This window comes from Aspergillus bombycis, assembly GCF_001792695.1.
Source record: "Aspergillus bombycis strain NRRL26010 chromosome Unknown contig00156, whole genome shotgun sequence".
In the NCBI taxonomy this organism is placed as follows: domain Eukaryota; kingdom Fungi; phylum Ascomycota; class Eurotiomycetes; order Eurotiales; family Aspergillaceae; genus Aspergillus; species Aspergillus bombycis.
Genome location: NW_019170158.1, coordinates 37,364 through 60,053, shown reverse-complemented (window position 1 = coordinate 60,053; position 22,690 = coordinate 37,364). Strand labels below are relative to the sequence as shown.

The following is a 22,690-nucleotide window of genomic DNA, read 5'->3' as shown; positions in this document are numbered from 1 at the left end:
AAAAAAGTGGGTGGCATTAAGCCATTACTACGCGTGTGGTCAACTTCCGAGGCCAATATTCATGTTTAATTACATTAGTTGAAAGCGATTTGCTTTCTTATTAACAAACACACCCCTTTCCGGGAAATGTTGTGATAAATAAGAACTTAATTACCTGCTCCAATTCAAAAATTACAGATAGCGACTGTGGTTGGTCGTGAGGAAATGAAACCCACCAATACCACGGCCATACGGAGTACATGGGAGAGAATAATTATGGGTAAATAGATTAGGGGGAAATAGAGAGAGCAAGATTACTCCGTACTGAGTACAGGAAATGAAAGGGACTGATGATTTATAGTAGCGGCATACTTCCATGGATAGAGAGATAGAGCAGAGAGAGGGTAGAAGGGGGAAAATGAAATTAAATAAATTCAAATAAATTCAAAAAGGGGCAGAAGAGGAACCGCGATGCAAATTATTCGCGTTGCTTCCTTTGGCTCCGGCCATTTTCCAACCTCCTCTGGGAAGGAGCCCCAGCCACAGATTAATCAATCTTCACTTTGTTCCCACTTCTTAGCGCCAGTCCATCTGAACGCCTCTGCGAAATTCACCCATTGTTCCATCTGGACCCCCCGGGAGGGTCTGTCACCTTTTACTCCGATGGATGCAACAATAAACGAATGAACAGTGTCCATGGAAATGTCTGCATCCAATCAATTCCATTGTAAAGTGGATTCCATCGCTTTATCACCTCCCAAGTTCCCGCCTCTGGGTCTTCCAAACCTTGGTCAGCTAATCAATCACATACGCAAGCTTGCTGGGTAGCGCAAGGAAAGATTGAACACTCACCCACTCTCTGAATCAACACTGGAACTGCGACTCTATGCATAGTGGATGATTTTAAGGCCACACATGATTCAGAAGGGGAAGTCTGAAGCCTACCATGGAGTTGCGTCATGGGGAGGAACACGGTATTTTTTTTTCTCAACGGGGGGACTGTGGACTCCAGATCCGATTGATTGAGGTTACACGGAGAATATATCCTCCATTGCGTGACCTCGGTTTCTAGAAACATTCTTAGCCTAGACAGAAGGCGGACACGGCGGCGAACGAACTAAACTTCATGTTGACAGCTCGCCCTGCGCGCACTTACATCATCGAATATCATCTCAACCCTCAATGGCCGTCCTTTGTATCCTGTGCAGCCAGTACCTGGGTCGCAAAAAGTCACATTGCGGCTAGCCTATATCCTTATGGATCCTAGTTCGTGATCCAAAAGTGATTCCCCACTCCTCCACTTTCCAAAGATGATATGTAGACTAATGGTCCGTGGTCTGACCGTCTGATCCCTCCGATATCGAGTACGGAGGAGACGGATTATGATCATCAGTATCGGCGCGATAATGGTGGTTTATCTCTGTACTCCGTACGGAATACGGAGCAGTCCGTAGGATACTAGTACAGACAGAGTATGGAGTAACTAACTGACATCCTCAGCTATCAAGGCTGATGCATATCACTTCATAACGCTCCGCTTATTGAGATATGTGATCGTCGTCTTGTACCGGCTCCGTTCAGAGATACCCGAAATCTCTTTGCAGCCTAGACATTGGTCCCATCCCCAGTTGCATCGGTACGCCTCCAACCTCGGGGCTACTGCATCGTCTCGGCTGATCTCTTGAATTGGCGAGCTTTAGAATGGTGTCCGTTCGCCCTAGAGACGAATTAGAGGTATTCGTCCGACACCAACAATAGCCCCCATATCCATGAGGATGATTACTACATGACAATGCTACCTTCTCTGATCTCAGCCAGGACGACAGTGATAGACAGACATGGGGGCTTTTCATTCTGAACACCGCCAATGTTCACCAGGATATAAGGAATCAGCTCAATTGCTTAGACGTCTTGTCAATTCGGCCACTAATGTGAAGTCGACACCCACCGATTCGCGTGCAACCAAACCTGTTGGGCTCTCCTGAGGGGGGGCCGATCTTTTTGTTCTAGGGAAAGCCTTCAAAAACTAGACGCTTGGCATTTGGAGTGCGTGGAGATTATTCACGTGGTGGGTACCCGTAACATGGTCTAGTAACCGACCTTCCGAGCGACAGATCCAATCAGTTGGGGGCTCAAGATTTCTCTCCCATTTTCCATGCATATAATATCGAACAAGGGTTGGTCTTCCCGATGAACTACTACATACAGCGAATTCTGATGACATCAATTTGCAGTCTAGAACTTCTCTTTTTCTTTTGACAACATCACTTTTTGTGGCTTGCTTACCCCGACACCATCCTCAAGATGGGTTGAGAAAAAAGAAAAGAAGGATGCAACAGGGAAATGATGCACAGTCTGGTAATGCAACCGAATCACCTATCCTAGCCCAGGTCAGAATCATCCACCGGGGGCGAAAAGCGCATCAACATGGGTTGACAGCGATCTCACCACCGATGCCCGGCTTAATGCCCAATTACGTGGAATAAACTGGATTCGCAAGTGCCATGCCCCTTTTTCTTTTAGGCGCTCGTTGCCCATTGCTGTCCGGGCACCGGCCTATCAATTGCTTTGTTCCTATGGCTGGGATCACACCATATACTACTCACCACCAGGAGCAAAAATTTTTATACCTAGAGCAAATGGCCCTATCAGAGACCACATTCCCACGGGTAATTTATGACCCGTGGGTTGAAAGGGCGCCCGTGGCCCTGGTGGAGCCGACTGTTCGTTACCCCTTTTCGGATCTAATTCCATACAGGGCGAAGGGAAAGAGAGTCTTGATATCGCGTAGAACATAGCTGCGATTCTTTTGGATGTTGACTATTTTTGGTTCTGCAATGCGGCCCCGATATGCAAACTGCAGCTCGCTGTCACCTGGAGACGTACGTGAAGGCCTCGTATTGGTTGATTTGAGCCATCCATGTCTATCCTACTTCTGTAGGTGACCTTTTAGTCGTTCCTGCAGATAGGCTAGCTGCTGCTGTCCAACTGCCAGTGCAAGCGCATGCCAAGTTTCTTGTGCTTTTATGCTTACATACATTGGTGTTTTTACAATTCGTCTTGTTTAGTCGTTTGGTCTGTCCTTGATTCATAGGGATTGCAGTATCTGTCTTCTATGTCCAATATATATAGCTTCACAGTGCTAACAGCCACCTTGTCATTGCCTCATGGGGTGGCTTCTAAAACTCATGTCTAACTCTTGTGCAAATGACCGGGTGACGCCTGGAACCAATCAGTATAGCCGTCCCGGAAGAGGAAAACCCATAACCATGGGTTGGCAATGACTTGAAAATGGTCATTTCCTCAATATCGCGATGAACTCACCTGGTGGCTGGGGAAGATTAGAGTGTCAGCAATCACGACATTCTCGCGCCGGCCAGCGGCAAATACAATAACTTCCGCGATATCATCCGGGGTAAGTGGCTCGCAGCCTCTGCACAATAATCCGTCAGCTTTGTCCTTCTGACACAGTCATTCCAAGAAAGTCTTACGCATATACTGCATCAGCCTTCCCCTTATCTCCGTAGAATCGGACAACGGAGAATTCCTAACAACCATCTAATTAGCTTCGATAGTCGCGCAGAGATGATCAAAAGAAACCCCTCACAGTCTCAACCTGACCAGGATCAATCTCGATGATCCTTATTCTCGAAGCGATAAGCTCCTTTCTTAAAGCCTCGGTGAACGACTTGACAGCCGCCTTGGTCGCGCAATAGATGCTGCCACCCGGATAAGCTTCACGACCAGCGATACTTCCAATGTTAATGATGTCTCCACGACCGCCATCACCCCGCTTCTTAAAAATCGGAAGAACCGCCTGAGTCATGTTGATCAACCCGGTGACATTAGTGGAGAACATGACATCGATATCCTCCGGGGCGATCTCAGGAGCTTGGCAACACCCTTGACAAGCCCGCTAATCTCCGTCAGTACAACCCAGCGCCACCATCAGACCAAAAAAACGGGGCATCTCGCTCGAAACTCACGCATTGTTGACCAGGACATCGATTTCCTGGAACTCCGCTGGCAGAGAGGGTACAAAGTTCTGAACCTCGGCCGGGTTGCTGACGTCTAGTTTCACGGCCAATGTCTTCACGCCGTCACCGACTTCCTCCTTGATTTCCTGCGCGAGCTGGTTCAGAGAGTCAATTCGTCTGGCTGTCAGGATAAGCTTCAGGTTCTTGGGCGCGGTGCGAGCGAACTCCTTGGCGGTGCTGCGACCGATGCCGGATGACGCTCCGGTGACGACGATCGTTTTGCCCTCGAGGCGCTTTGCCATTGCCGTTGCCATTGTGCGTTTCGTGATTGCCGGTTGGGCTGTACAGGAAAACGGGTTCCTTCGGGCAGATGGAGTAAGTGTGGAGAGTGTAGTACTTGAGGGGGAGGAAGCTAGGTGTCGTAGAAGTCGGATGGAATTGCAACAAGCTCGAAAATGCTTCATAAAGAGCTTTTTTCTAACCCCACGATGTCCTCTAAATTAGGAATTTAAGAATTAAATAGAAGAACAGAGAAGATAGGAGTAGAGATAGCCAGTGATAAGAGGGCCGATGAGTCGGAATGTTGTGCGGGGAAACCCATGTCCGCATGTCGTGATTCGGCATGGCAGCGGGGCTCCGTTTCGGCTGAAGGTTTGGCCGATCGGCCTTCCAGCCGAAGACTACCCTTCTTCTAACGTCATTGGAAGATGGTATTGCGTCGAAGTATAGCCACAGTATGGTTGGCTATATGACATCTGCTATACTTCGATAAAGGAGATATTTGTTGAGTTACTGGAACTCACTTGGGAACGAAACAGAGAAATGGCCCACCCATTGATACTGGACATGTATATATACTTCTGGAAAGTATATTTAAAAATAGCAAATACAGCTGGAATATATTCAATACCAGTTCAATGACTACTTCCCACACTAGACAAGACCCTGTATCAAGGCATAAGTATATACTTTCCTGTAATCTAATAATCATGGAAGTAACGCACTATTCACCAATAGAAAAAGGGGTTGTCAACCATAGTCCAGGGTACATAAAAGTTAGTTTTAAGGTTATCAGATGTACACTAGCCTTTTGCATCTGTAGCAGGTCGTCAGGTACCTGATTGGTATGTTGAGCCACTTCGAATTTAGTAGCCTCTAGCTCTTCTCTCTAGTACAAAAGACAATTGGTTAGACTTGCGCTATCTGTCAACCCTACGTAAAATAGAGGTACTAAGACTAACGAACGTTGGCTGACATCTTTGGAGCACTCATGAGTTGCTTCCACTGCAATCTTAATCATCTCATGGAAAAGCTCAATGTATATGTACCTTATAGACCCCATGAGACTAATTTGATCAAATATTGTCGAACTTCAACAAAAGCGACTTATTATTTCGATTCTTCTTCCTCGGCAAATTTCAAATTTGGACTATAATATAGTTTCCTATGTTTATATATAGTCGAGTATTAGCCCGAATGTCTTTTGCCAGGGCTATTTTTACTAGAATCTAACTCTCCTATATATGGAGTTCAAGATATGTGTCTGGACAGTAAGGTTAATAGCTGGAACATCCATGATAAAATTACCGGACGGAATAGAAAAGTATGTCATTGCCTATAAGTCCGACGCTGATGACATGATGCCACTTATATGGCCAGATTAATATTTTTCCCAAACTGGTGTCCTAGACCTTGCTGGCAGCCGTAAATATATCCTGTCGGAAACTGAGGTAGAGAGAACTCATCTACCATATCATATCCTGCACCATGAGGATGGAAACTTATTTAGGTGATTGTGCTTGCCTGAGTGCAGATAATTGCACCAACGTAGTCGTTTCAAAGTATTGGACAAACTCAAGCGGGATTAAGACGTCTAGGCCACTACAAACATCTGTTCATGAATCAAAGCAGGTCGGTGAGGTTTGAATTATAGCGGCTAGTTCTTGAGAGCAAAGTCCAACTGGAGAACGAAGAGCACAAAGAACAGCCTTATAGCCTCTGTACTGGGTAGGTATTCTGGTATAGATATAGTGTGCTGTCTGACTTTTTGTAGGCTTTGTACTTGATAGATAAAAGTCGGATATATGTTTCTGCTCTTGGAATCTTTTGTAGCTGGATCTTTAATCAATTACGCGACCAAGTCGCCTATAAAACAATGGGCTTTCTTCTATGTAACGTGATGCTGTGCATCTAAGCTAATATTTTGATAAGGTAAACTACAAAGATGCACAAAACTTAGTTTAGTCCTTGTTCTTCATTGTCTGGTGTCCTACATGCTTGTTTGTTGTCTTCAACTCCTAGTAAACTATAAAACAAACAATAAGGTGCTAGAAACTCGGAACAATGGCGCTTGGGATCTGTTAATACGCAGCATTTCTAGTCAACATGGACTCAACTTGAAGGTGGGAGGAATGTCCCATGTAATAATGGGAAGATTCTAGATGCTCCTTTCAAAGAGGTCATGGAGCGTTCAATATATGGAGTTCCACAAACATCATCTGACATTCTTGAAACAAGCATATTCCCATTGAAGAGAATTATTTATCTATAAAGAACTCCACTAGGAAGCCCGAACATAAGCTTGGGTAGTGAATAAGCCAGTACATGGCAGACACAAACATACATGCATCTGCATTTCATTGATAAACCTCGTCTGCAAGCTCCAGCACTATCAAATAAACACTACCGCTACCGTTGCACAACATGCTAGATAGTGCTAGTATATTATTCTATCTTCTTTCTCTTTGTTCCAGGCTTCCAAGATGGTGTACCTTATCTTACATTCAACAATGATGCTTTAGGTTGAGTAGGGTTATGAGCAATGCGGCTTGGACAGCATGGACATGAAAGAAACCCCCAGCTTCTTTCTAGTTATAAGATGGAATCTTCCCTCAGTTATATGCGTGGGTCCAATTATTCATCTAGTTCAACTGAAAGTAAGCACTGGGCCTACAGCCATTATTATATTCGGGGCCTGGTGTTTTCCTGAGGGAATAGCACAGCCTTGAATGTATTGGCAAGTCTTTACCACCTTTTACAGCAACCTGCAATAGTTCACAAAGCCAAAATCCACTATAATCTCCCAGAAGCAGTGTATATATGCACCTTATGTCTTCCCTAATCTTCAGTGGCTACTTCAATGTATCCTCTGCTTAAGCTTTCCCGGTCTCTCTTCAGATTAGACAGCTACATTCACAGGACGCCCTCCACATTATAGAAAATCTATACACATTCATCTATTGATTATTCCCACCCTGATTATGGGTCGTTATTGTGATACCCTTCGCAAGCAGGTGAGTGACTGACTCGGCCATGTGGTATCGCACTATTCACTAACCACCAGTTGTTCGTTTGCCTAGTTCATCATTGGGTCTCTTAGGCCCATGTCTAGCTTTGACTGGGCAGAGGATGTTGAGGAGGCTCTCGAGCAACAGTATGAGCGTTTGAAATCTAACACCAGTTCCGCCTCGAGTTCTAGGGCGGGCAATAGACCCGAAAAACATGGCGATACTAATACCCCCATCTCTTCTCAGCTAGGAACTAACATCTCCCCGGTACGGGGAGAACTTCATCGTACGCGTTATCGGCACGGGAGAAAAGGTCGCTATGGAAAAAAGAAACAGGTAGAACCAGCCTCGGGACCAAGTAGACCTACTGTGAGCGCTTCACCCCATGTCAGAGAAGATCATGAGAACGACCTATATTATAGCAATGAGTACAACAACGAGGCTGCACAGATGAAAACTGAACTTGACGAAGAGTTTATATTTCGCGAATCTTGTATGGCCCATGACGAAGAAAGACATATACACCATTTCAACTGGCTCGGTTACCCGATCTATGAATCCAGTGGGACGCCTCCAGCGATCTCCCTTCTTTTCCAATTGACAGATCCAAAGATACCCAAGCCCAGAGATGAGCTTCGCTTTCAATCTATCTTTGCGAGGGCCTTGATGTTCATCGACCCAGTTATTGTTGGCCTCGAGAAAGGTATGCAGGATCTGGACCGTGAAGGCTTCAATCTCGTTCGATGGGCTACTGGCCGCGTTTCCAGATTCTATACCTTACATGGCCGATGGAAGGAAGATCGATTTGAATGGGAGGAATGCAGGATCCCAGATACGGGGATTATCGAACACTATCAAAGTAGATCTGTGGCCTGCGGCAACGGCTTCATTAGCCTTTGCAACATACGATCAAGGCACCAGTGGGGAGCTCACAAGGCTCAGCTTGAAGATAAATATGAAAAAGCTTGCCGCAACGCAGCAGAGAATTTCTACCGAAAGAGACAACACAGGGCCTATAAGCCTTCTTTGCTGAGGCAGTCCATGAACCTGGGAGATTTGGAATGGCCTGCAGGTGAGACGTCTGCTTTATATCGTAAGGGATTTATACTAATTGATGACATCAAAGACAATCGTATAGAGCCGCTCAGCGATAGCTCAATCCATGAGCGAGATCACGATACGCTCTCCGATGTCTTTCTTGAGAATAGCGACGAAGAAAGTTGCGATGGGCGATGTAGAGAAGCGGATGCCAACGACCGTAGAAAAGGAAAACAACGAACAAAAACCCAGCGTTTCGAAGCCCATACCACACCTGATCAGGTTGCTGACACTATAGATATTATAGAGACTTACGAAGACTGGCCGGGTTTTATCAACCCCCAGCATGCAACGGATTCAACCGACACCTGGGAAGCCCTCAGCAGGACGCCGGGTGGCGGTCGAAAGAAAGCCTCTCTTAAGAAGACCCGCCTTCAACGCTGGAAGTATAATCTAAGTTCTTGGAAACTGGGCTTGAAGATAAAGATTGCCAACCGCCGTCGGTTATTATACATCAAGGCTCAGAATATGTTCGGACCAAGGGGGTTCAAGCGTTACTACTGATGCTGACCCCAAGACGTTTTTTTTTTTTTTTTTTTTTGAACCCGCACTAATGTTGCCTTTTGGCTAGATATCAATCTCAGTTCTTACACGGCCTTCACAAGCCGGGGGCCAAATTCCAACGAGATGTCGGTTACTTGGACGGGATGGGGTTATTTGAAACACTCTGATGGGGAAAGTTTCCAGCTTCGAAGGGTCTTGTCAGGACTGGGATCGAAAGCTAGCCAAGAGGCAACATTGGTGTGGGTTTGATATCTATCATTATCTTAGGGCAAAGGTCGGTAGGCTCTCGTGACAGTATCTCTCCCCGACAGAGAGGCGTAGAACCGCACCTGGTGAAACTTTGTGCATGTCAAGCGACAGTGTTTGGCGATCCGTCCTTTCAATGCTGCTTTCAAGCTTTTAGATAAATCCTGTGACCGTTCGAAGCGAACAAGATCGCCCAATTTCTCCGTATATGTCGTCATGATTTTGTGGGGGTTTTTTTTAGTGCTTGACCGTTTCAGGTGATCGTCAGGGGGGGAAATTGTCACTTTGTCGACCCTCGCTAAACACAACTCTCTCTCTCTCTCTTTTTTCTTTTCCCCTCACCTGGTCAACGATCGTCGCGCGATCTTTGACAGCAATAACACAGTGGTATTAACCAGTGGGGATGATGGACAGCTTAGGCCTCAATTGACATATCTGACGTCGATGGCACCGTTGCAGTGTATTCAGCCCGGTCGGTTTGCTCTCCCCATGACTGGGAGTTGTCTACGGGAAACACCGTCAACATTTATGCATTTTCTTCCTTATTTTACTTTATTCATTTATTTTTTAAAGGGATTATATAGCATCGATGGTTTAGCCTCTTGACCCTTATTCAATAAGGGGCAAAAAAGAAGCTAATGCAGGGCAACGTGGAAAAGGCTGAACCACATGGAATGCGGGTCAAGACTAGTCTTCCCTAAGTGGAAAAGCTTGTGGCATCCAGCCTTCTGCGAGATCGTTCTTATCAATCACACTCGACCGACTTCGTTCTTTGCAGCAATGGAATTCAATAGTGGCGTGCGTACCGTCTTGTTGGAGCCCGAAGATCGCCGAGCGACGCAATAGTGCTGTTGAATCTGTATGTATGTAAAGTTACATACATGTGCCACCCGGAGGCCCCTTGCGTTCACTTGGCAGTAGGCCATGCATGCAAGAAATTAGTTTCTATTGGGTCAAGAGTGGCTTGCTGAAGTGACCATTTTTAGCCGCCAACATGAACCCTAATGGCCAAAAAAGGGCGAGATATGCGTGAAACACGTCCGGAGGTTCTCCGTGTTGTGTACCGAGTACTTCCCGGCATATTTTACACCGATATTCTCCACATCCACTTTTGAAACGTTCTGAATTACTTGCATCATCCATTGCCGGTCATTGAAACACAGCAGTCGGCTGGCAATTGCCATCCGTACTTTATTTTATTTTATTTTTGTTTGGTTTGGCTTGGTGCGCCGAACTTTGATAGCCAAGGAAGCCCGGTAGACGCCGTCGTACTGTCTAGCGACACTCCGCCGTGTCGATCATGCAACGAAGAGGGACTCTGTCCCTTGTAAAGCCAGCCATGGCCAACCTGTGTGCAGGTCTTATTTTCCGACAATGCTTCGTATTCGGTGAACAGGCCGCTTACGACGGATGAGTCCAGGATGTCAAGACTTCTTCAGTAGACAATCTGCTCCACAAGCAACAGAAGGCCAATATTTGCCCCTTTCGGCCAAGATTCGCGGTGGAGGCTAAAACTAGTCACTTCGAATGAACTGGCTGGCTGTCGGGGAGTAAATGATCGTCCCTTGCCTGACTCGGAACCTAAAAGGGAAGAGAGTTGCAGAAAGAGATCTTGGAACTTGGGACTACATCCCAAAAATCAGAGACTGTACTGTGTATCAGCACTTGGATAAACCAATTGCTTGCATAAATCATACTCCAAGCGATGGCGTTGTGCCTGGAGAACCGACGATCATACCAATTCAGAGATCTGTTGCGGCCAGCCCGCACTTGCGGCGGTACCGACAAGCTGCATTCCATGGGTACTCCGATACAACATCCTATACGCGAACAGCATCCTTGGAACTTTTCGGAAACTAAGTTACTGGGAACTTTATACCCACTCGGACCCAACATGGCATGATTTATTTCATAAAGGCGAAACGAAGACCCAGCCATGTTTATTGCTCTGGAATCCGACCTTAATCGCGAGGGTTTATGGTTATTATATCATTTCAATAAGTCCAATCCAAGATAAGATGCGCTATTGAGCGAACTATCGGTCTTGCATGGCAATACCTCGCCACGCTGAACCCCTCGTTGACCTCCATGTACTCGTGCGCACTAAAAGCCAAACTGGCACTGGGGCTTTTTGTGGGTGGAGCAAAGGAAAAGCCCGAATCAGAGGCGCTAAACAATGCCGACGACTCCGCTCCCGGCCACGGCACGAGTAAATCTATCCTCTTCAAGGAAGTACTAACAGAATGTGGCTACCATGGGCCTGCCTATAACGAGTCGACGACACCACATTGACAGAATGTCTATCAGACAGTGTCGCAACACAATCGTTGATTCGCTGTACAGGACATGCAACCCACATAGACGACGACGCGTGTGGAGACATGCCAAGTACCTTCATAGCTAGTACTCACAATGCAGACGATTACCGCCACTATGGAACCACATGGGCGAAAGGAATGCAAGAAAAACGTAAGGCACTAGTCATTCTGTTAATACTTTGCAGGCTCCCAGCGAGTCATTCTGATTCTCTCTTGGGACTCAGAGTACGCTATTGAAGACTATCAAACTTTGACTATTACATATCCAGCAGAACGAGGGCCCATCTCTCTCCAAAGCCCACCAAGCTTTTCATAGATAACCCCCCACACACGCCAAAGTCATTGATGCCACAATCTTTCATGCAGTTCACTCTACACTGACCTCTGGTTACAAGCCTGGGGACTGTGCATCATTTAGGATAGACTACTGATGCGCAGCTAATTCAGGCTAATGATAAACCGGATATCACATTCCTTTTGTACACAAGGATCGATTCGAGTCACTCTTTATTAATATCATATCATCACAATGGACGAAATACTGCCACATATTCTCTTTCCTCGAGACGGTGATGACGGAGCATCACGGGGACAACGTGCACTGGTGGTGACAGCCGTGCTAACGGCCATTTCTATCCTCATCGTTGGCATGCGGATGTACGCTAGGATTGGCTTGCTGAAAATGATCGGTCGTGAAGATTACACAATTCTATTTTCTCTAGTAAGCGCCATTGCTGGATAGCTGCTGTCGTACATTGTTCGATGAGTTGCTTACCTATCCCAGGTCCTTGCCATTGTCTACCTCGCTTTAGTTGCTGCTGGTAAGTTTCCCGAGAGGCTTTGCTTGATATCGCTTCAGGCCAGTTCTGACTCGTAACAGAGGTGCATTTTGGGCTCGGCAAGCATAATTCTGCTTTATCCGATGATGAATTGAAACAACAACTGAAGGTATGCAATCGCAAAGTACATCCACTGTCTGGCATAATACTCATCCTCTATTGCTGTAGCGACTTTGGGCGGCCATTCCTATGTATAATGCCAGTCTCGTATTCACTAAATTCTCAATTCTTTTCCAATATCTCCGCATCTTCCCCGACCGTCGATTCCGTATCGCTTGCTGGGTCGTGATGGGCGTTGTCGCGTTGTACGGGACCTGGGCTGTTGTGAGTGCCTACGTAAACTGTGTCCCCGTGGCCAGGTTCTGGGATCGAACGATCGCTGGCTCGTGTCTGAGCTTCGAGGGCGTTTGGTTCTTCAATGCATCAATGAATATCGTCACCGACCTCACGCTCCTTATCCTGCCGATGCCTCTTCTCTCTCAACTACAGCTCCCGCGCCTACAAAAATTTGCCCTCATGGGTGTTTTCGCCATCGGTGGGCTGTTGGTCTCCCCCTGTGGCAATTGTATATGGAGGGTTGATGCTAACTGCAAGCAGGGTGGTCATAACCAGCATCCTGCGACTTTCAAGTCTTCGCACGGTCGCGAACGATCCCGACACATCTTGTAAGGAAAACCAAGACTGATTGCATGGTATCCATCGTTAACCCTAATCAGACAGCAACGTGGGCGCCGCGTACTGGACCGCAGCGGAGTGCAATGTGGCCATCATCTGCGCCTGTCTTCCCTTCCTGCGACCGATTGTCAGTTGCCTGTTCCCTAAGCTCCTGTCGACTCACAGCTACAACCGCTACACCCGGAATCCAACCGCTACTGCCACTACTCGGTCCCGAGTCACACGGATGCATCTGCCCTCACAAAACGACGATTTCGGCATGTGCACGATCGATATCGAGCACGGCGAAAGGAAACCCGACGCCTTCAAGGGCATCGAAGTGACCACGGAGATGTACCAAGAAACCTCCAAATACGACGAGTCCACCAGTCAACGAAGACTCGTCATGGAACCATGATTGACGCCACTTACCCCGTTTACATTCTTTGTATATTCTTTTTTGTTACCAGCTTTATACCACCATCCTGTCCATGTCTTCACGGAAACCACTTTCTTTTCTTTTCTTTTTTTTTTTTGGCACACGACTATTATCTCATGGGAGGCCCAACTGTACATTTATCGCATGATACCATAATGACCATCAACTCCACCACATACATACATACATACCATACAAGAAGCCACAAGATTCCACCCAAAAATCCGATATAATATAATATAACATCATCCCAAATCCATAACAACCTGCCCATCCCTGCCCAACTCCCCCCGAACAACCGTCCCAAACTCCCTACTCAACTCCCCGACCTTCCTCCTAACCCAAGCATGATCCTCATCATCCACCCCCAAAACCTCAACCTCAAACAACTGACACCTCGTCGGAACAGCCTCCAACCTACCCAAAGACAGCCCACCCCTCCCATCCTCCTCAACCACAACCCTCCAAAGCGCCCCAAGATCATTCCTAAACTCGGCATTCAACGCATAATCATCCACGAAATCCCCACACCCATACATAATCCACCGGCCGTGATAAGCCTCCACGCCCTGCAAATGATGCGCCGAATGCCCATGCACAATATCCACCCCGCACTCGTCGACCAGGAACCGCGCCAGAGCCTGGATCTCCCCGGCCGGCCGCCACGCATAGTTAGGGCCCCAGTGCACCGAGAAAATCTTCAGCGCGGGCTTCTCCCCGCGGGTCAGGAGCGTCTTGAGCCTTGCGCGCGAGGCGGGACTATAATCTATGAAATTGAACTGCGGGATATGGGACCATGTGCGCGGGTGGTCTGAGGCGGAGTAGATATGGATTTTATACTCATCACTGCTACCATTACCATTACCACCCCCAGCAGCAGCAGCAGCAGCAGCAGTAGAAGAAACACCACCACCATAAACCCCTTCAGACCCCAGCCCCAAAACCGCCGGCGCCTCCCCAACACCCGCAAACCCGATCCCCGCGCCCCGAACGGCCTCAACCGTCTCTCTGAGCCCCATCTCCCCGAAATCCAGTGTATGGTTATTGGCCAAACTCACATAGTTGATCTGGGCTACTTTCAGGATCTCCAGGTTGCAGGGATGCATCCTGTAATTGAAGGTTTTATTCGGCCAGGGCGTGTCCACGGTGGTGACAGCGGTTTCGAGGTTGATGATATTGAGGTCTGAGGCGTGGAGGAGGGGCAGGGCGGTGCCCCAGGGGGAACGATGGGAGTAGGATTTGAGAGATGGGTAGGCTTGGACGATTTTGGTGATTGTGGAGTGGTCGGTTGGGTTGGGGACGTGGGTTGGGAGGAGTTGGTCGATGAGGCGGCCGAGCATGACGTCGCCGGTGAAGGCTAGGGTGTAGGATCTTGGGGACATTGTTTTTTTTTTTTTGATTGATTGATTGATTAGTTAGCTTGTTGTATTGGTATATGGCTATTGTGAGGGGAGGTTGGGTTTGGATTTTGGACTAATGCATCTAAGGATGTATATGTCATGTCATATACATCATGATGAGTTCACTCATCGATCTCGGGCCGTGCCGAATGCACGAAATTGGACTTGTTCCATCTGTACTGTCGGTCATATTCAACGAATCCGAAACATAGACAGTTACCAGAAATGCAAATATCCGATTTCCTGATCTATCTCATCACTCTATGTATGTATGTATGTATGTATGTATGCATGTTGCATGTTGTATGTTGTATGTATGACGTTTCCGAAATTAAAACCTCAATTTGAGGAGAGATATGTAGTTATCAAACATAAAGACGAAGCCTCCCTGGACTCTTTTTCTGGTAAACCCGCTATTCCCGCTTCAAATAACACATGGTAATTCACAAACAACCCAAAGCCACTTTTCCCTGAATATGGAAACAAAACCCCCGTTAAGCCATCGACTGTTGAAAGTGGTATCTCGTCAGAAAGCAACAGCTGCGCCTGGTGTATTAATGGATAAAAATGAGCAAAAAGCACATTCAGACATCGAGTCTCAGAAAGGAAATAACGATCATTGCCGTCCCAACTCGGCCAATTCTCGCTCCTTCGCTCTCAGCATCTCCCGCATCTCCTCAGCTTCCCGCTGTAGCTGGGCCCGACGCTCTTCCCGCATACTGTCGAGCTCGGTGACTCCGGGCAAGGGCTGAGGGGGTGGAGGCGCCAGAGCCTGGTGCGAGTGTTGGTGCTGCTGGCGACTTAGTGCAGCGAGCGACGGGTCCAAGCGTGACTCGTCCCGCGTGTTAGGGTGGTTGAGAATGGAAGAAATCGAGCTGAGCCGGCCCGGCGGGGAAGGGTTGGCAGCTGACATGATGGGGGGTAGTTGGTTCGACCCTGATTCCAACGTTGTGGGGATCGAGGCGGCCTCCGCAGATGACGCGGTCTCTGCGAGAGTCCGTTTCTTGGGATTCGCAGGATTAGGCGAGAGGGATCGTCGAGCGAATTGGGAGACGGGAGAATGGCTGGGAGCGTTGATGCGATCTGGCTCTAACAGCCTCGGCGGGGGAGGGTGGTGCGGCAAGGACATCGTCGCAGAGCCGAACCCGGTGAAATCAACAGGCGGCGGCGCGAAGCCAAACTGTCTTGGGGCCTGCGGTGAGATACGATCACCAGACATGTGCTTGTAACGGTCCATGGGTTCCGAGCTGTAATAGCGATAATGATCGTCGTGAGGAGCCAATGTAGCAGGAGACGCTTCCGGTGAGGCAGAAGACCCATTCGATGACTGCGTGGCCCCCGTCGGAGAATGCTCTCGCAGCGCCGGCACAACCCTTTTCCGTCGTTTGATGATAGTCTTCTTCATCGTGGTAGGCCGATAACAACCGTGCAGTTTGTAATAGAGACCTAAATTATTTGTCAGTACAATTACGACTTTTGTTATAAGAATTGGCAAAACAAAAAAGAAAAGAAATGAAAAAAAAAAGTTGCAAAACCTACCACACGCATTACAGATTGGGTGACCATTCTCGTCTCGTCGCCAGAGTGGAGTCACCGTAGTGCCGCAATTCTGGCAGGATACCAACATATTGCCTTCTGTGGTCGTTATTGGAGTGCCATTCTTGACCGATAGCTCAGGCTCCTGTAGAGGAGGAGGCTTCTCACTCTCTGAGGTTGTTGCTCGATTCCAAGCATGCACAGGCACCGTGCCCCGGGGAGTCGACTTGTACACACGGTTGTTGTAAGCGGGGCATCCGTCACACCCCTCAGCCCCTCCTGTACCATTGCAATTTCCTCCGCCAGGACACGAGCCCTTTGAACCATGACAGCCTCCTGCCTTGTGCGATGATGGAGCAGGTGGATCGTGGGGAGGATGCGAAGGATTACTCGGGGGTTGCGTGAGTTCTGGACTAGCGTGTACACGGTTGCGCTTTGTCGGTCGAGCAACGTTACGAGCCTTCAAATATAAACCGCAAGCATTGCAAATCATAGCTCCCGTCGGGGAACGCCGCCATAATGGAGTGCTTTTTGTTCCACAATTACTGTAAAGCGTCTCAAGTCAGTACGACGTGCAAGATCTAAGCCAAGGAGGAAGACCGAATACTAACCTACACGAATGCCCTAGAAATGAAGTATCTTTCTGGGACTTCGGTGACGAAGACTTCTCTGATTGATTTGCACCAGTTTCCGACGGATACGGTGTCGACATATCTAAGAACTTGTCTGCTTCGTAGGGACCGTGACCGGGCATTTCTTCGTAGCGTTTAGGCCCTGTTTCGTCGCGAAGTCGGTCGACAGGATGTTCCCGACCCGCCTGGGCCGATGATATCAACTGCTGCGCAGCATCAAGGTCCTCTGCGGATGGGTGTCGCGCAACAACGTCCGGATTCCGGGGGAGCGATCGTACCGTCTCCATCTGCGGGAGGGACGCTAACATTTCCACCGCGGTCGGTCAGAAGAAGGTATCTTCTCTTTGCTTGGTGTTCTGGGGTGATGACAACCCAGGGAAGGGCAGTATAGACCCCCAGAGCTAACGCAGATGTTCGTTCGAGGCGGATCGTCGAAATAAGGGGAGGATGAGGGTAGGTTGCACCACAGTCGGGGTTGTAATGTATTGTATCACAAAGTCAAAAGTCGGTCAAGATGACAGTGCAGGAGAAAAAGAAAAGTTAAAACGCCTAACTCGAAGGGCGAACCGGTAGAGTAAAAGAGACGCAGCTAGTGAGACTCCTAAACCAACCAGGCGGAACCGGGGAAGCGAGACCGATTATCCCTGACAGCGGCTCAGAGATAATAGGGTGGAGTCGGATTCCCGAAAGTGAAAAGGGAAGGAGGAGGAAATATTCGACTAGAAGGAGAATGGAAATAGACGCCTGATCTGCCACGAAGGTGGTTTTGTTGGCCAATCCGAGACGAGGCTGGGTGGCGATCCGGCGTGACGCCAGGTGGTGGTTGAGGCGGTTATCGGTGCTGGATTTTTTTTCTTTTTCTTCTGTTTTGGTAAGGATGGAGATTACAATGAATAATAGAGTTGAGGAGAATGAAGAGGCAAGCTGAAAGACTCGACAGGTGGAAGCAGGGGGTGGAATGTAGAAGACCCAAAGTGAAAGCGTAGACAAGAAAGATCGACGGGGAAGGACGATCAATCAATCCGATCAGATATGATATGTGGAGGTGACCAGGGTTCGCAAGAAAAAAGAAAAATAGAATTTAAGAAAATACAAAATCACTAAAAAAAGAAAATAATCACACGAGTTTTCTGCGGAAGGGACAGAAGAGGGGGGGGGGGGAGGAATGACGACGTGGGAAGGATGAAGAATGAGGCGTGAGAGATAGATTGATTGATAAAGAACGAGGACACACAATTGGGAAAGGCGGAAAAAGTGGGTAATAATGATGCTGCTGCTGAAGATGAAAGAAGAAAAGAACGAAAAAGGGCCAGACCACCAACTTACCCTTACGTTTCTATTCTTGTTGCCTGGAAAAGCTCCCAAGTCACATTCCCCGAGTCCCAACAGCGTGGTCTTATCGAAGGATGTTTCGTTATCGATCTCCAAGGGGGGAGGATCTACACCGGTCTTTCTTGTTGGTATTTTTGCTTTTTCCCCTGCAGTGGATTGTTGTTTAGGATTTTTTTCAGTTCTTGTCGTCGTGCAAGAAGTTGGGAAAGGGTCGCTTTGTTGAGTTTGGTTAATTTACAAAACTTTTGCCTTGTGGTAAATCTCTTTTTGATTTTTTTTTGGCTAAGAGCAAAGTCACATTCCCTCTTTCGTTTTCCCTTTCCATTGCATCCATCATGATTGCTCTGCTTCTCCCCAGATCGTATCATCTGGCTCCACCGCTACCACATTTAGTCTAGCGTTTTGGGTCTAGTGGGAATGCACCTTCCCAGAACAGTACCTAGTCTGTTGGTCATGGAAATAAGCCTAATTCTCTCGTTCTTCATTCGCTCAGCAGCAAATTTCTCTCAAGTCAGCATTATTTTCGCCACGCTGATAGGATCGTCGGACACCTTCCATCTCCTTCTTGACGTTCTAATCTATCACCATCTCCACCCAATAGATCCTCGCTGAAGATTTCTCCTCGGCTCACGCCGATTTTTAGCCACCGGTCACTAGGAGACCGGACGCATAAGGTCACATAATGCCAAATTGAAATTACCCAGACACTAGTCCGGGTAACTATTTGTTATCTCGTCCCGCCGGCGAGGGAAACTTCACGCCCCCGTTCAATCTTCCGCCACCGTGATTGGTCCACACGTCACCAACAGCGCCTCTTCGCTCGGCACTGATTCGTTCCGTACTCGTTCCTAATTCATGGACGATTGATAATCCTCTCTTTTAGTCCGTCCTCGGGGCCCGTTCCCCGATTTTGACACCTTGTCCCTTTTTCCGAGTCCCAAATGGCCTAGATTCAAAAGTACGAATGATCGTTTTTTTCCCTCCTTTTAATCAAAGTCGATACGTAACATGTCTATCACGAGCGCAGATACGCCATGAGTTGTAGCGATCATCGATATCATATCATTCCACCCCAAAAACCGTAGTAATCTCTTCAACGTTCCCGTCCGCGCTCGCAAACCCATGGCGTGATTTATCAGGAGATTGATACCTATGGCAATGAACCAACTGTACAAACCTTATGATCAAGACTCCCCCTAAACCAAACTCAACACGCATGCCGCGAACCCGAGTACAACTTCACAACCACCTAGTCCTATTGGCACCTAGTCTACAGTATATAAACAACCCGGTCCTACCGGACTTAAGTCCCCCCGAACAAGTCGTCATCAATATCCCCGAATAGCCCGGATAGGCCTATCTCCGAATCTAATCTATCGATCCATCTTTGTCTTGGCTCGAATGATGACTCCTCGAATCTCTGTCGGTCATCTATCCAGTTCCACTGGGGCAGAGAGAACTGACCCGTGACATCATGACGGTCACACGAGTTAATTTTCGGATTCTCCGATCATCTTACATCGTGGCGTGGACTAATGCCTTAGTCGATGATTAAGTCTAGTCTTGGTGGTCGGGACTTAACGAATAACCCTGCATTAGAGCCTGGGGTTTCGGGCGGGGAGAAAATCATCTAAGTGGTAGTGCTTACATTTGGGAAGTTAGGGGGTTTAATTTGACGGGTGGTGAGATGTTTCGTAATCTCTCCTATTATACCAAAAATTTTTTTCTTATTACCTTCCTAAACGGATGATGAACGTAAGCCGAATGATGATGTTGGGGAGATAGTAGTATTATCTTTTTTAAATAGGATATGCTGCGATCATGTGCTTATGAGTAAGGCTGAACATGCGTTGGATGGAGGCCTAGTGTGTACTTGTCAGATTATCTGTACTCCGTAGGTTTGCTCGGCAGTTGACTGGTGTTGCACTTCCGGTTCTTACAATCTTGGATTGATTGATCTGTATCGAGTCCGTACGCTCGACCTCAAGGCTTGGTGCAGTAAGGGTCTTCACTTTTCTTTTGTTATTCCTTTCAATTTATCTTTTTTATTGTCTTTTCATTTTCATTGTTTTATTTTATTTTATTTTTCATTTTTCATTTATTTATTATTTATTTCTTTGTCATTCTCTTTATATTGTCACGAGCACTTGCATCGTTTGAATTCTCGAAATATTGAAAAATCAGCGTCTTACGCAGACAGCGCTATGGTAACAGACCACAGCGTACACACAGAGCCACGCAATCGAGTTATCTGATGTCTCCAAAAGTTTAAATGTCAGAAAGAGTATACGACAAACCACCTATAGTACAAGGTCCACAGGGCACAAGAAAAGCACAGTATAAATCTGTCCGTCCAAGATCGGACCTGAGAAAGAAAAAAGAATTATCCATGAATCCACTCCCACAAACGGACAAATAGCCATAATCCACATGGCGATCTCGCCTGCATAAGTATCTCTCTCGCTATCTTTGCAGATCGCGAATCCATTGAGTCGTCGCATAGATATTCATCGCACTCGTCGATCATCGCACATCGCCGAGGAGAAAGAGACCATTTTTTTCGCTTCTTTCCCCTTGCTTTCACCACTCCATTTCTATCCGCGGCGCATTGCGCCTTGTGCATCCGTAGGGCTACATGGCGAATATCAATTGGCGTAAGCAATCTAACTCGTACGCTATGCAACTGCCCCGTCACCGGACCAAACGTTTCTCGGCCGCATTTAAACCTGCTCGGCGCCCCATCCCTGGTCGCTCTCGCGCATGTTGGAGGGGGGCTCAATCGAGGGGATGAACTCCAGGGCCAAGTAACCCACGCCGATAAATCCGACAATAGAGCCAGCGATGTAGCGCAACACGTGGTCGTGCAGCAGGATCGAACCAACGAAGATATAGACTGATCAATTGATCAGTACCCAAAGGAGAAGTGTGGATACGCAGCTAAGAATGGAGACTCACAGATACCGCGGCCAAGGAAGGAGAACAGGAAAGAAGCATAGCGGTAGACATAATCCGGGACGTTGGGCAGGAATTCCAGCCCAGCGACAACTAATGAGCAGTGTTATATTAGTATCCACAGGCCAACGGAGGGGCAAACAGGCTCATCTTACGGAGACCAAAGACAATCACATATCCACCAACGATGATGGAGCTCATGGACGGAGGGAAGAATTGGGAGATACCGCCCAGAACCATAATCACGCCAACGGCGATGTTGACAAGTCGACTGCAGATAATCAGTCCCTAACTCCATCCACGCAGCCCCAAATTCTCGCCAAACACAAGACACAGAACATACAAGATATTAGAAAGATCCATTTTGACTGTGAGAGCTGGGTGAGTTGCTTCGGTCTACGCAATCGTTTTGTCGGATACGCCGATAGAGCGGTAATTTGGGGATGAGATCGTAAGGAAGGATTGGAAGATGGGTATCAGGAGCGAGAGCGTTTGTAGCTCTTTGAATTGAGGACGAAGCAACAATCAAGTCGGGGAATTTCGTAGCCTAGCTTGCGCAGTAGTAGGCGAACGTAAATAGCTGATAGGTAAGTCAGGACGAAGTCTGAAGTAGTCGCCGTGCCCGGAGCTCGACTTAATCGACTAGTGGACCAAGCGAGAACTTACAAAGGAGAGGAGAAGAGTCTCTTGCTGGAACAAAGTTTCTTAAGCAAAGAAAAAAGAGCAGAGAGGAGAGAGAGAACGGGGAAACAAGGACGGCGAGGCTCCAAGCAACTCCGCCGTCGCAAGCAGCGGGTCTGCCAAGACCAACAAGTTGATGACTGATCACGCCTAACCTGAACTGGCGTAGCGCCACGTCGTCCATGAACGGTAATAGACGTCCGACGCATCCATCTCATTTAAACCGCTTCGAGAGATGTTGTAATGATATGTTTGAACGTCGAACTCAAGCCAATTGCCATCATGTCCCATACACGTAATATTTAGATACACAATATGTACGCTTTTTACACCCTAGATGTTCGAGCTCCACAGTCTGCAATATGCAAGGTAGATTAAACCGATTCCCAACACTTAGTGGGCCAATCTTATGTGGATGTTGGATTCGATCACGTAGGTATTGTTTCACCAATCTAACGAGGCATTGGATACATTTACGATCTAGACCCTTCGCTGTAGAGGATACAATTATCGAATTAACTTATCTGGGTAGCACCAAGTTAGGGATCTTCTGCAGTCCAGAACTGCGTCAGCATATACAGATGACTACTCACCATGCGCTTAATTGCTGTGCATTGGTTTAATGCGAGGAGGCGAAAGGACGGAATAAAGGAGACGAGATAGAATAAGTGTCTAATGAGAACTACCATTCCAGAATACTAGTAGGGTATACTGGGGGTGGCCTTGATGCCGTAATTGTCGGGTACCTGAACATACGTCCCTCTCACAGATTGTAGATATTTTTTTAGATGACTAATGGGATTCCTGGCCGGTTAG

At 47.5% G+C, this 22,690-nt stretch overlaps 6 protein-coding genes across 6 annotated transcripts; 2 read left to right on the top strand and 4 right to left on the bottom strand.

Moving 5' to 3' along the window:
* Window positions 1-3,171: 3,171 nt before the first annotated feature.
* On the bottom strand, window positions 3,172-4,270 carry ABOM_011682 (oxidoreductase, short chain dehydrogenase/reductase family; the record flags this gene model as incomplete). Its single annotated transcript, XM_022538810.1, has 5 exons — window positions 3,172-3,201; window positions 3,304-3,412; window positions 3,471-3,526; window positions 3,587-3,895; window positions 3,977-4,270. 5 exons carry the CDS (start codon window positions 4,268-4,270, stop codon window positions 3,172-3,174), a joined length of 798 nt encoding a protein of 265 aa, XP_022383891.1.
* A 2,946-nt stretch (window positions 4,271-7,216) lies between these two features.
* ABOM_011681 (uncharacterized protein) lies at window positions 7,217-8,845 on the top strand (the record flags this gene model as incomplete). The annotated part of the gene is made up of 4 exons (XM_022538809.1): window positions 7,217-7,249; window positions 7,316-7,510; window positions 7,580-8,315; window positions 8,370-8,845. The coding sequence occupies 4 exons, from the start codon at window positions 7,217-7,219 to the stop codon at window positions 8,843-8,845; spliced, it is 1,440 nt and encodes a 479-aa protein (XP_022383892.1).
* Window positions 8,846-11,938: 3,093 nt separating this feature from the next.
* Window positions 11,939-13,320, top strand: ABOM_011680 (PTH11-like integral membrane protein; the record flags this gene model as incomplete). Its single annotated transcript, XM_022538808.1, has 6 exons — window positions 11,939-12,130; window positions 12,194-12,230; window positions 12,290-12,357; window positions 12,417-12,790; window positions 12,846-12,913; window positions 12,965-13,320. The coding sequence occupies 6 exons, from the start codon at window positions 11,939-11,941 to the stop codon at window positions 13,318-13,320; spliced, it is 1,095 nt and encodes a 364-aa protein (XP_022383893.1).
* Window positions 13,321-13,586: 266 nt separating this feature from the next.
* Window positions 13,587-14,723, bottom strand: ABOM_011679 (CapA family protein; the record flags this gene model as incomplete). Its single annotated transcript, XM_022538807.1, has 1 exon — window positions 13,587-14,723. One exon carries the CDS (start codon window positions 14,721-14,723, stop codon window positions 13,587-13,589), a length of 1,137 nt encoding a protein of 378 aa, XP_022383890.1.
* Window positions 14,724-15,357: 634 nt separating this feature from the next.
* On the bottom strand, window positions 15,358-17,217 carry sreA (siderophore transcription factor SreA; the record flags this gene model as incomplete). The annotated part of the gene is made up of 3 exons (XM_022538806.1): window positions 15,358-16,187; window positions 16,281-16,822; window positions 16,889-17,217. The coding sequence occupies 3 exons, from the start codon at window positions 17,215-17,217 to the stop codon at window positions 15,358-15,360; spliced, it is 1,701 nt and encodes a 566-aa protein (XP_022383889.1).
* Window positions 17,218-20,961: 3,744 nt separating this feature from the next.
* On the bottom strand, window positions 20,962-21,556 carry ABOM_011677 (TVP15 family protein; the record flags this gene model as incomplete). The annotated part of the gene is made up of 4 exons (XM_022538805.1): window positions 20,962-21,134; window positions 21,197-21,286; window positions 21,349-21,464; window positions 21,537-21,556. The coding sequence occupies 4 exons, from the start codon at window positions 21,554-21,556 to the stop codon at window positions 20,962-20,964; spliced, it is 399 nt and encodes a 132-aa protein (XP_022383886.1).
* Window positions 21,557-22,690: the final 1,134 nt, after the last annotated feature.